The 14241-nt window shown below is 36.0% G+C and overlaps 1 protein-coding gene across 1 annotated transcript; it reads right to left on the bottom strand.

Moving 5' to 3' along the window:
- Positions 1-3751: 3751 nt before the first annotated feature.
- On the bottom strand, positions 3752-11374 carry LOC145598638 (uncharacterized). Its single transcript, XM_081655020.1, has 10 exons — positions 11221-11374; positions 11045-11146; positions 10886-10951; positions 10230-10397; positions 10041-10151; positions 5741-5812; positions 5214-5297; positions 5018-5118; positions 4614-4698; positions 3752-4273 (listed from the first exon to the last, which is right to left on the bottom strand). Exons 1-10 carry the CDS (start codon positions 11296-11298, stop codon positions 3896-3898), a joined length of 1245 nt encoding a protein of 414 aa, XP_081511146.1. The 5' UTR covers positions 11299-11374; the 3' UTR covers positions 3752-3895.
- Between the last annotated feature and the right edge of the window lie 2867 nt (positions 11375-14241).

Raw genomic sequence — 14241 nt, 5'->3', positions numbered from 1 at the left:
AACACGAGGAAACCCTAATAAAAACCTAAGATTGTTCCCCATGTATACTCAAATAGCCGTCATAGAAAAGATATAATTTTAGGAAATATTCCATAAATTATACTAGAATAACCTAACTACCGAGCTATAGCTCGGCAGCTAGCTCATGTCTGCCGCAAGTCCTCATAGGGTCGAGCTATAGCTCACTCGCATAGAGCTATAGCTCGCAGCCTCGTTGCAAATTTCCAGCTTCGTCAGGTTTTCGTAAAACGGTCATAACTTTCTCTTTTCGTATCAGAATTGGGCATATGACCTATCGTTGGAAAGCCCTTGAACCAAGCTATCACCTCCAACTTGAATCCCCTCAAATTTAGTTGTAGTTTGAGAGATATAAGTGTTCAAAGTCAGCCCTACTAGATTTCGAGTCACAGTTTAACAATCTCCACCTTGACTTGAAATCGACCAAAAAACAAGGTAACTCCACCTTGAACCAAAAACCAAGAAGTAATGCTCACAATAAAACATAAAATTAAACCTCCACCTTAAACAAAACTCCATAAGCCTACTCACATTAGGCTATCACCAAACGGACATCTTCCATAACTTGTGAACCGGTGCGTCTCCGGACACAAAATTCCGTACAAAAAACCATCACATGGCCTAGATTGAGAGTATAATGTCCCGATGCCAAGCATGCTTATCAAAATTCACCAAACTCTCTTCAAACAGTTCTTCATCTAAAAAAAAATCAAACTAAAAAAAGACTTAAGCAATTCTAGAAAAATTAAAATTACATCAAGAATTTCTAAATTGCAATTGTACTTAATAAATCACAAAAGTACCAAATTTGAGATAAGAAATAGCATAACTAGAACAAAATCTAATGCATAACCAAGATTGCTACTTTATTAGAAACAAAAATAAAAAAAAAAAAAAAAACAATCTATCATAGACTCCATACCAAAAATCCACACGGTTTCTTGTTTTACCAAGAGATCTCAAAGGGGAACTTATCATGAAGAGATCGTAGAAACCGCAACCCCAAAGCTTGTAACCCTAAAGTGCATAACCATAATCATCATCATTGTTGGCCATATTTGCGGATTTGTCCTCATTGGACTTCTCCTCATTCTTCTTCTTTAATTTCCAACACTCGACTTTGATATGACCCTTCACATGACAATAGTTACAAACTTTTCCTTTACCAAAATCTTTATTACCACCATGAGCAACTAAAGCATTATTTTGAGCAGGATTATTAGATTTAAACTTATTGTCAATTAAATCTGTCTAGGTTAAGGAATCCTTAACATCCTCCAAACTCAAATCATCTCTACCATTCAATAAAGTATCTCGAAAATGCTTATACGTAGGGGGTAAAGAACACAACAACCTAATAGTCATATCCTCATCATCGATCTCAACATCGATGTTTTGCAAATCTATAATAATAGAGAAGAATTCATCTAAATAAGACTTAAGCGGTTTACCTTCTTCTAGACGAAGATCATGAAGTCTAGATTTGAGTAGTAGACGGTTGGTCACACTCTTTGTCATATAAAGTGACTCCAACTTCAACCACAAACCCGCAGAAGTCGTCTCCTTGGAAACCTCTCTCAAAACATCATCAGAGAGACATAATTGAATTGTCGAAAGAGCCTTCAAATCGATTTCCTCCCACATATCCGCCATCATGCTCGAAAGCTTTTTGGATACACCTTCAAGAGCCTTGTAACAGCTTTGAACCAAGATGGCTTTCATCTTCAATTGTCATAGGCCAAAATTCAATTGCCTATCAAATTTCTCAATGTCAAATTTCATTGGCATAGTTTAATCAAACTAATCTATAAACACCTAAACCTTAAGACCTTAAAACCTTAGCTCTAGATACCACTTATTAGGAAATAAGGGTGTAATTGTGTTTGATTAATGCGGAACAAATCAATGAAAAATAAGAATTGAGAAAAGCAATAAAGAAGATAAATAAAGAACACAAGGATTTACGTGGTTCGGTCAAAATAGACCTACATCCACGGGTGGGGGATTCGAGAGTTTCTTCACTATAATGGAGAAAGAAACAAGAGAATAATACAAGGAGTCCTAAATCTAATGGCTCAAAAAAAAGGTATGATCTAAATGATCAACTAAAGGGTCCTGTTATAACACAAGGAAACCCTAATAAAAACCTAAGATTGTTCCCCAAGTATACTCAAATAGCCGTCATAGAAAAGATATAATTTTAGGATATATTCCATTAATTATGCTAGAATAACCTAACTACCGAGCTATAGCTCGGCAGCTAGCTCATGCCTGCCGCAAGTCCTCATAGGGCCGAGCTATAGCTCGCAGCCTCGTTGCAAATTTCAAGCTTCGTCAAGTTTTCGTAAAACGGTCATAACTTTCTCGATTCTTATCGGAATTGGGCATATGACCTATCGTTGGAAAGCCCTTGAAACAAGCTATCACCTCCAACTTGAATCCTCTCAAAATCAGTTGTAGTTTGAGAGATATAAGCGTTCAAAGTCATCCCTACTAGATTTCGAGTCACAGTTTAACAGTATCATAGGGTGATTTAATAGTGCCATTGAATATTTCAGTGGTATGCATTCAATGGTACTATATATGCATTCGGTGGTACTATATATGCATTCAGTGGTACTAACTACGTGCATATATAGTATCACTAAATAACTAACGGTATTATATAAACTTTCAGTGGTAAAAGTAGAAGTGGTCCCATACATCTTTCTCTTTCTTCCTTTCCTTAATTTTAAAAAGCACGCCTAGGTGTTGTTGAGGCACCAAGCGACGCGAGGCGCAGGCCAAAACGTCTCGACCTTCCTAGGCGTCGCGCATTCCAGAAGGTGTGTGCCTCCTCAAACCGCCTCTACCACAACGTAACGCGCAACACCTGAGCCTCCTTGTGTTTAAAGGCTTGAGAAAAGGGGATTTGGATTAATTTTTGTAAGAAAAAAAAAACACATTTGTTTTCCAAATTGAAGCTTACCCATTCTTTAGAGTGATAATTTGAGCAAAAGCCCCTTGTTAATTGAACAAAATCACTTCAATTTGACCCCAAATTTAAAAACCCTAATTTACGTGTTGCTTTACAATTGGAAAATTGGTGGGTTCTACTTCAGTAGACTTTGCCGAAGATCATTCCCCGATGTTTTCCGGCAACAGATATCAGCGGCCGACACCTATGTAGCAACCCAGGTTGATTTTTTTTTCCCCTTCTATTCTTTTTTTTTTTCCTTCTATTCTCTCTCTTCGATCTATGCTTCGTTTTCTTTTTCTTTTTCTACTTACTTTCTCCGCTACGTCATCTACCCACTTACAAGGTAAAGATTTTATTTTTCTAAATTATTAATATTTCAGTTTTTTTTTTTTCTTATAAATTGATAACAAAAGTCTTCTCCTCCTGAGTACTGACCGTTAACACGTGACCAGCCTGACCAAAAGGCGTGCACTTTCGCTCTGCCCCTAGGCTCCAAGGACCATTTGCGGCTTTGCGGCTTTACGCCTCGTGCTTTTTAAAACTAAGTTCCTTTCTCACTTTTCCATGTAACTTTTAATATTTTTGTATTTGTTATGCATTTGCAAATGCATAACACCACTATATTAGTACTTCCTCCTTAAGTTATACAAGTAGACTTATCCTATTTACTTTCTCCCTACATCAAAATTTTATATACCAAACACCCCTTAGTATAACTTGTACAGGTAATGCTCAACTCTAGCAGTCTAGCCTTCAGAGAGAGAACCAGTTCGGTTTAAATGGAATGTCCACAAACAAGCATCAAGTATTCGATTGACTAGAAAGGGTAACAATCCAAAGACATCATGGCTGCAAAAATAAGCTAAGAGCAAACAAGCCAAACAAAAATCAGTTTAGAACGTTATGCCTCTAATTCCCCTACTCCACAACGCTTAAAGAAGGATTACCATCGTCCTCATCACGCTTGTTCTGTTCATCAACTCTCTCAGTCTCATCAAGGTCAAGGATATCATCCATCATATCATCCTCGCCAACGTTTATATCTTCAACCTCCTCTTCATCTTCATTATTGGCATCTGGTATTTTCCGTGCCTTAGGCCCATGTTCCAGCCTATGTGTTTCCAACTCTTTGTCCATGGTTTCCTGCAAGTTTGCATCATTGTTTGCATTTCTTGATTTTCTAGCAGTCAACCACCTTTCGAGATCCCTTTCAACGTTTGCAATATACTGATCATGAACTTCTTTCTGATATGCAGAAAGCTCCTCTCTCCTGGCAACCTTCCATTCCAGAAATGCCTGAAATTCCATCAAGAACAACAATGAATAAAAGCTCCCAATATGCAAAGTGCAAAATACATGTTTTCACATAAATCAGCAGACTAATTACTATGGTAGGAGATCAAATTACTTTGCTGTGACACAAGCCTAGCTTTTAAACCTTAACAGAAACAAATAGTAGACTGTATCAAGTTCTGAATATGACGGATAATGCAATCATAAACCAAAATGGCATCAAAATTTAATTTACAGTTTTTCACTTGTATGTATGATATATAAGAAATCCAATTTTCTAAGTAAATCTCCAAAGTCGGATTAGAAGAGAATGCCAATTGCAAAATGAATATCAGACTATCACCTGTTCTTTCTTTTCATCATTTAATGCTGAATTTTCGTCAATAGGCTTGGCTGGCATGTAATAAATGGGGGGCTCCGCTTTTGTCCTGAGTCACCAAGAAAACAGCAAAAAAAAAGGGCACAAATACTTTCTAATCAGCAATAGAAAAGAAACTTTCGACCAAAATTATTACCTAATCTCACATGCCACACCAGGAATAAAATCAAGACATCCTTGCTTGAACGGCATGCACATTAATTGAAACTTATCTTTGGTCAATAAAATTGTCAATATGGACTCTTTTTGGACCTAAATTAAAATTAACCTGCAGCACAATCAAAGGATAAGAAAAATTAGAAATTTCAATGAACAATTCATTAAAGCTATATTAAAAGGTACCATAAATTACTACCCAAAAAAAGTACCTTAAATAATTTGTAAGCTTCTTATGGTGCTCGCTCCATTGAAGAAATAGCAATTCCATCTTCTTCTCTTCAGCCTTGGCAGCTACACGAGCCCTGAGTACCTGACCAAAGAAACATTGAGTAACATAAGGGATATGACAAAAGGCTAGACAATTAACAAGAGCAGCAAAACCCACGCATCTCCAGCTCAACATACCAAATCACGCTTCCTATTTTCAGCAATTTTTTCACGCTCCTGTTGTCGCAGCCTTTCACTTTCTTCGCGTGCCTTTTGCTCCGCCTAGTAGGAACAAATTGTTTCTATCAGTAAGAACTTTCATAAAAGTGCCGTTAAATTATAAGCTAGTGGTTTATTGCATATATAGACAAAATACTATTATATAAAAAACAAAGAACAACATTCACAAAACAAAAAAAATTCAGTCACTCACTGTAAAGATACTTGTTCCATTGTTCATTTAAACTTATTTACCCAATTAACTAGAAACAAACAAGTTTAATGTAACTAAAATTCCATTTGAGTAACAACTACCTATTACTTGCAGTATAAGGAGTAACGTAGACAAAATAAAACTTGTCCATAGTATCTTTTTTCTCTAATCAACAAGCAATAAACAAGTAAAATGTTAAGTTCCAATATGGGTGAAATTTCGGCCAGTAACTAATGAAAAAATGGATCTATTCACATTATATGAAAAGGTTTTGAGAAAGAATGTTCCTCACTCTTTGCAAGGAATCTGATCTTCGCATGTATGCCTCGGTCCCTGAAAGCTTCATGTCTTCCTTCTTAAATTTCTGAAAACAAGATAAAATGGAGAGTTAAATTTAAACTCCAATCAACATATCTAAGTCAGGGTGACCCACAGGATTAAGTCAGGGTGGCTTAAATGGAGAGCGGCCACGGGAGTGCTATGCGACCGCAGCATTCCCTTAAAGTTGAAGGGAAAATTCTACAGGACTGCCATAAGACCAGTGTTGCTCTATGGTACAGAATGTTGGGCTTCTAAGAAAGAGCATATTAAAAAGATGGAGGTTACGGAAATGCGCATGTTAAGGTGGATGTGTGGAAACACTTTAAGAGATAGAATCAGAAATGAGGTTATTCGCAAGAAAGTAGGTGTGGCGGGCATTGTAGATAAATTAAGGGAAAATCGTCTGCGTTGGTTTGGACATGTAAGACGGAGACCCGAGGGTGCACCGGTGCGAAGAGTGGAAGAGTGGGACCATGGAGGGATTAAACGAGGAAGAGGGAGACCAAAGATGACTTGGTTGGAAGGAGTGAGGAAGGATATGAAGTGCATGGATTTACGTGAGGATGAAGTTTTGGATCGTAAGGGATGGAGGAGAAAGATTTATGTTGATGACTACACGGAATAATCAAATTTGGTTCATGTTAGCCGACCCCACTTTTGGGATTAAGGCTTTGATTGATTGATTGATTGATTGATTGAATCAACATATCTAAGTGAGGACCATCAAAATAAATAAATTAATCAAATTTTGAAAACAAGTAGATGAAAAAAAGCATCCAATTCAAGCAGATTGGGAATCTAATCTCTAAAATGTAAACTAAGACGATGTGATAGATACCTTGCCAGTCAAATATTAACTATAAAAAAATACAACAGGGACACTTTACAATCATAAACAAAGAATAGTTAATTTTTAGAACACATTACAGATCACCTATTCAAATGAATAAAAAAAAAAAAACATTCAGATCTTTCACCCTATAAAAAACTGATGTAACTTTAGGCACTTAGGTCTATAAATCCCACTAACTACATTGACCATAGTAAGAAACCTATGGCAATTTATAGCATTAATGTCAAATCTGGTACATACCATACAACAATACCTCTAATAAATCAGCTGACGAAACATAGTAAGCTTAGATCAACACCGAAAGGAACAAAAAAACTATTAAAGAAAATGATCCTGAAAACCAACAACGTGAGTGTTCTTGAGGATCTTCTGTGTTATATAAATCAGAAGAAATTTTGCATGTTCCTTGCATAGGAGAGGCTACTCTATTGCTAAACAAATCATGAATTTGATTTTACAGAAACTACAGTGATAAACAAATAAACTCGAACAACGTTAGTTTAATATACATAGCTATATAAGCAAGCAGTACAAACACCCACTGCTAGGAGACATAAAATGAAAAAAATAATCGGCCGTTACAAATAAAACATTGTAAACAGCAGGGAACTTCTTGCCTTGGTAAGGCTACACAGACGTTCTTGAAAGAATTTCAAAATGCTGTAAGAGCAAGCAGCAAACACCCCAAAAAATGGCATAACAGGGGGAGGCAATGGTTAGCAAGTCATAAGCCATTCTATTGATGATACAATTGCTCAAGTCAAGAAGTCTCTGTACATTTAATATAGTACTGCATCTTTACAATATTAAATTTATATTTTAGTAATGAGACGGCGTTCTATTGGACTAGAATGGCTATGTAAGTCAGGCTGCTTGAGATTAGGGGTAAACTCTGCCTACAAAGTGCCTATGGTAAATTTTGTTCCCACAACCTTGAGGTTTTGAAATACAAAACTTAACAACTAGACCAAAAACTATGGGTAGATCCGTAGATACATCTTAAAACTAAACGGTTTACTAGAGTAAAAGCTTCATCATGCATACAGCATATTGTATTTTAAAGTGCATTAAAATTAATTAGCGTCCACTAATAACTTATCATTATCGTATTTGAATTTGAAATATACACTTGGTCTCTATCCTCTTGAAATTTTTAAAGTGGGACCAAGGATTCGATTGATTGAGATAAGTACACGGAAAATTCTCATTGGTAAGTACCTACTTTGTACTTTACTCATTGGTAAACACCAAATATTTTTATTCTCATTGGTAAGTCCATTTTAACGTTTATTATCAACCGTAAGATTAGTAGAATTCAAAGGGATCAAATAGGAAACAGTACTCTTAATCATAAAATGGTTTAATCTTCTTATATCATGGATATTGTTTCATTCGCAACAATTAGTTTTTTTTTTATTATTATTTATTTATTGCGGCACAAAAGTCAATTTTCAAGTAGCGTACTCAAAAAAATTCCACCTAGCCTACACATGTAAAATATTTTGAAGAGTTTTTCTAAATGGTATCTCTGAGTTATTAGGTTTTCTACATTGTACCCTTCTAAATCCAAAGTTCTACAAGGTGCCCTTGAGTTTTGGAATTTTTCTACATGGTACCCTTGAGTTGTAAAATAAATGACTATAACTTAATTTGACTCAAACCGACTCCATCTTCACTATTCGCTATTTAGTGGAACTTTTGTATGATTGTTTGAGATGGAAAATAAGAACTTTTTTTGCTCCTACTTAAAAGAGCTTGTTTTAGAGGGGGACTCAAGTTGTTAGCCCTTTTTTTGCAATAAACATGCTAGTTGTGTCTTTGAGGGTGCTAAATAAGTCGTTTAGATACTGTTGGTTTGAGTCAAATTAATTTTTAGTCATTTATTTTACAACTCAAGGGTACCATATAGAAAAACACAAAAACTCAAGTGTGTAATGTTAAAAAAAAAAACTAATAACTCAAGCTCACCTTGTAAAAATTTGAATTTAGGAGGGTACAAGGTAGAAAACTCAAAAACTCAAGGGTACCAAGTAAGAAAACCCTAGTTTAAATTACAAACAAACCATAAAGATACTAATTTTTCAAAAATAACCCTCTCTCTCTCTCTCTCTCTCTCTCTCTCTCTCTCTTCAAAGAAAGACCATCATGGAAATCTTTAACAATGATCTTTCTCTCTCTTTCTCATCAAAGAAAGACCATCATGGAAATCTTTAACAATGATTATATTTATGCTTTGGTGGACACTCTTTAACAACGATTATATTTATGCTTTGGTGGACACTTTTCTTTTTAGCTTTCTCGCTTCAATTTTGGGACTTTTTAGGCCACTTCATTCAATCAATGGTGTTACTAACTAGGTCTTCAAATCAAAAATTAAAAGCAATGTAAAATAGTTGGTAATTCTTATGCTTCTCCCCTTCTTTTCCGTATGAATAGAAGGTTTTTGAGAACTAATTTCCCTTTCACCTAAGACCTCTCTAACTCCCGCTCTCTATCTATCTCACATCTTAAGCACCTAGGTAATCTTGGCGTAATGGCCAAAACCACTATTTCTCTCCATCATTGCTTTTTGTCCATTCAAGAATTGCAAGCATTCAAGCACAGAGTAAGTACAACTTAGTCTAGCAAAAGCAAGTTAAGTCTAGAAAATTAAGTTTCAAAATGAAAATAAATTCAGCAAATACAGATTATATTTGGAAAAAAAGAGCAGAAAATAACACAACTATAGTGGTTGCATCTTTTTTATAAGAGTACATGTGCTATAGGAAACCATGAAAGTTATACACTTATACGTAGTATAATTAACTTTGACTAGCCATGCTGAAGACATTTTATACAACCTATATTCATATCTTTTATCCTATCTTATCCTCGTTGTATACTCGTTCCTCAAATCTTCATGGTCTTTATTATATAATTAATTATCTTGATACATCATCATTATCCTACAGGCATTCCTCTAATATGGTTTTTACTTCTGTAAGCAACACATTTTTTATTTAATTTTTTATTTTTTTTGACCGGGTAAGCAACCCATGTTAAAATAATGTATTACAATATCAAGAATCATATGGTCATTCTCCACTTCACATAAATACATAATCACTTCAATGTCTTCAACTCAAAAGTGCTTTGATTTCTTAATAGTTCTCATATTTATATCATTAAAGGATTTTTGTTTAATTGGTTGATGGTTGACTGTGGATTTAAGTAACTTAATATTAAAGAGAAAACTGAAGTGTCTTAGAGAAGGCATCATAAGAAGTGTGCAAACAAAAACAGCTACTATTGCAGGCAGCAAGGTAACTCAATAACAATAATAAAGCTGTAGCTTTGGAAATTGGCTTCACAGCAAAGTTTGAATTATATCTTACACACACAAACACCCTCCCCACCCACCCCAGGAATTATACCATACCTCCAGGGTCCCCAAAAGTTGACCTAGCATCCTTCGATTCCTATTAACCAACCTTGGATCCTCATCTTTTGGCAACACTCTTGGAACCTCCTTAACTTGATGATCAAGCCCCTATTATGCAAATTGTAAGATGTCATAAACTGTTCAGCAATATAACAACTCCAAAACAAACAAAAGCAATTTACTGACATTATCCACTTGTTGATTGCCGATTTTTGCAGAAAATGGACGATTTTGCTGTGAAACTGAAGACCTTTGATCATTCTTTGCCATTGGACCAGAAACACCAGGAACAGGATCCTCACTTTGCATGTAACGGACTGCGATTTCTTCTTCAACAACCTCTCCATCTTCCACCTTCAGTTCAACAAATTTCAGCCATCAAACATCCCCCAAGCAACAATTCAAACAACAACCATTTTTCAAACAAAAAACAACCCTAATGTTATATTATGTACTACAACTCACCCATCAAACATTTCCAATATTAAAACTAACACACATTCCACATTCCAGTCAAACTAGTGATCTTATGACATTACACAGCATATAATTGTACATGGTTATGATATATATAACCCAACTAACCAACGCTAAGCATTATATTGAGTATTAATCTAGAAAATTATGCCAAAACACATGCTAATTATCTCCATGTTGGGAATTTTCAGCTTGTTACTCATACAAATTACCATTTTTGAATTTCCCATCAACTAATCACAATCCACCCATCGAACCTCCGCAACAGCACAATTCAAACACACAGTAAAACCCAATTAAAGTTTCACATGCTACAAAATTAGGGCACACTAAAAAAAACCACAAAACATAAAAAAGAACCCAACCTTAACAACTGCAGAACTCAATCGCCGCTTCGGAGGAGGCTCGTCCTTTGAATTAAACCTTTCACCCTAAAACAACCAAAAAAAAAAAAAAACCCTTAATTGATTCAACAAATAATTGCAGAAAACATAATCCAAAAAAATCAAGATTGAAGAACATACAGGTCGAGTGAAAGGACGTTGATTAGGAAGATTGTTCCTTTGAGCATTGCCTGAGAATCCGCCACGACGAAGTCCTCTTGGATCTCTAATACGCTCAGTAATCTGTTGAAGAAAGTAGGATTGAATTGAAGAAGATGGAAAAATAGAGGAGAGAGAAAGAGAAGAGAGAGAAAGACCTCGCGTTGTTGTCGTTGAAGAGCTTCAAGTTCTTTGCGGAGTTCATCCTCAGTCTTCTCACCACTCTGGTTCGCCATTCTTCTCAGTCTATGCTGTCTGCTTTACCGGCTTCTTGTTCTACTGCCTTGTTTTCCTCCTCTTTACTTATATACTGGGTTGTCGCTTTTCTTTTTTCTGTTTAAACAAAAAAATTATACGAAAAATTGCTTCCATTGATCTGAACTTTGTCTCGTCCGCCGAAATTAATCCCAACTTTCGTTTATTATCTATTGCACCGAACTTTATGGGGTATTAATTTATATTGCACCCAACAGGTCATCCAACCTGACGTAGCAGGTTACCTAAACACGTGTCAACACGTGATAGGTCAAAAAAAAAATTTTAAAAAAAGAAAAAAAAAATTTAAAAAAAAGAAAAACAAATAAAAACAAAAATTAAAAATAAAAAAAAAGAAACCTGCCAAACCCAACCCCCCACCCCTATCCCGGAAAACACTACATCACCACCCCCAACCCCGCCGGAAAGTCGCGCCCGCCCTCGAAAACCCCTCCCCCGCCGCCGGAAACCGCCGCCCAGCCACCCCTTCCCTTTCCCCACCCCCGAAAGCCCCTCCCCAGCAGCCCAGCCACCCTCGAAAACCCTTCCTCCCCCTCGAAAACCCCTCCCCAGCAGCTTTCGTTTCCGGCATGAGGGTGGTCGTTTCCGCCCCCTCCGATTCGTCCCCTTCCTCAGATGACCCCCTTCCTCCCTTCCTCCCTCTGATTCGCCCTCTTTCCTCCCTTCCTCCCTTCGATTCCGCCCTCTTCCCCTTCGTTTCCATCCACCCCCATCCTCTTCGATTTCCGACCTCGATTGGCTTCTTCTCGTCGGCCATTCTGGAGCTTTACCCTCCGATTTTCGCCCTTCCCCTCTGATTTCCGGCTGCTGCTTTGGTGGCCGGTGCTCGGGGGCAAACGGGGATGGGCGGTGCTCCGGGGAAAACGGGGTGGTTTTTTTTTTAATTAATTTTTAAGTTTTGATTTTTTTTTTTTTTTTTTACTTTTGAACCAATCTGGTTGCGACACGTGTGCAATTAATCACAAGTCAGCAAAATTTACCTCTTCAACCGGTTTCAAGTCATTTGGGTGCAATAGAAATTAATACCCCCTAAAGTTCGGTGCAATAGATAATAAACGAAAGTTGGGATTAATTTCGGCGGACGAGGCAAAGTTCAGATTAATGGGAGCAATTTTTCCAAAATTATAAACCTATCTTTGTTTGATTCGTCCAAAATAATCTCAATTTTTCATTATTTTTTAATAATCCGAACTTTTATGTGAATTTACTTCTAATGATCCCAAATCACCTTCAACCTGTTGAATAGGTAATTTTTTTTTTATGTAGATTTAATTTACACATGTCACTAACAGATTGGTAAAAAATAAATTTCTATTATATTTTTTATTTTATTTTTTATTTTTTGTTTTAAGAAAAGATAATTAATTACTAATTAACATTTAACTAAAAATTTTAAAACTAATATTTTATAAAAATAATTTTAAAAAACTAATTTAAAAATAAGTAAAAACAAAAAAAAAAAAAAAAAAAAAAAAAAAAAAAAAAACAAAACAAAAACACCTCCACCACTGACAGGGTAAAGTCGTATCCCCTAATAAAAAATAATTACCTAATTCACTAACTAAAGTAGATAGGGAAGTAGGGTCGATCTCCACAGGGAAACAAGTCTTTTTACTCCTAATTAAATATTATAATCTAAATTATTTAAGTAACCAATATTAAAAGTTGAATATGAAACTAAACTAAAAAGAGTAGGAAAAGGGAGAAAATAATATATAAAAGGATCTAGGGTATAGGTTCACCAATAAATAATACTCCGGGGTAAAATAGGGTAATCAATCATTGACATTGCATAAATAACATGATTAACAGGCTCTCGCAATTTATTAATCAACATAGATCTAACAGGCTCTCGCAATTTACTAGATCTAAGTTCTTATTGAAAATAGCCTTTAATATCAAATTAACATCTGCTCGATTCATCAATTTAATATTGCTATACTTTTACAAGCCGTAATTGTAAAACATTAAAACAATCCAATAAGAAATCATCATGCAATACCAACAATCAATAATAGTCAATCATCAATGCATCAATTAACCAGATTGTAAAGGGCTCTCGCTACTTATTACAATCACACAATTAAATTACCGGTATTAAATCTCATCTCTCGAATCTTGACTTAACCATTTATAAATTAACTTGCCTATTGAAACTAGACCTAAACATTAATTCTCATCTCTCGATTCTTGAATCGATATTGTCAAACTCATGCATAAAAGATAGGCCTAATCCAGTCACAGAGCATTAAATCAATCAATAGGAAATTAATCTAGCATTGATAATCAACAACAATAATTTACCCCTTCATATTATTTATTAGATCCCCATGAACCCTAGAAATTAAACTACTCACACATAATTAAATATAGACTAAGCAAAGCAATAAAATAAATCATGATCAAAGGAATAAAATAAATAACTAAGATTAAGGGAAGAGAAATCGTCACCAAAATAAATCTGGAATTAATCTAAGAAATAAGAACAAAAGTTTAGAGAGAGATTAAGAGAGAGAAAACTAAGTAGAGAGAGAAAGTCTAAAAGAGAGGAGATAAGGGAAGAAGAAGAGAGAAGAAGATCTCCCCCCCAAAAGAAGAGACGACCTAAAAACGTATTACGGAGGAGTATTTATATTCCGTACAAAAATCCTAAACTAAAACAAATTAATACGACTCTAATTGTTTCCTAAATAAACACGCGCCCGATCGGGCGAGGCACCGCCCGATCGGGCGCGCCTTTTTTCACCTCTAATAACAATCTCGCGCCCGGCCGGGCGCGTCACCGGGCGCTCCTCCCGCCCGGCCGGGCGCGCCTCCGGGCGCCAGCCTTTTTGGCCGGGCGGATCATTTGGGCCAATATTTGGACTTCGATTGGGCTCCAATTCTTCGGGCCAATCTGGGTT

The sequence above is a fragment of the Chenopodium album genome, chromosome 2, assembly GCF_948465745.1.
Source record: "Chenopodium album chromosome 2, dcCheAlbu1.1, whole genome shotgun sequence".
Classification (NCBI taxonomy): Eukaryota; Viridiplantae; Streptophyta; class Magnoliopsida; order Caryophyllales; family Amaranthaceae; genus Chenopodium; species Chenopodium album.
This window is presented reverse-complemented; position numbering and strand designations above follow the sequence as displayed.

What these genes read in the sequence shown, in the direction of transcription:
- LOC145598638 (XM_081655020.1), bottom strand. Translation starts at nt 11,298, where the DNA reads ATGGCGAACCAGAGTGGTGAGAAGACTGAGGATGAACTCCGCAAAGAA. An exon ending in AACGTCCTTTCACTCGACCT is followed by an intron (nt 10,952 to 11,044) that starts GTATGTTCTTCA and finishes TGGTTGTTTTAG; the next exon opens with GGTGAAAGGTTTAATTCAAA. An exon ending in TGAGTTCTGCAGTTGTTAAG is followed by an intron (nt 10,398 to 10,885) that starts GTTGGGTTCTTT and finishes GTTGAACTGAAG; the next exon opens with GTGGAAGATGGAGAGGTTGT.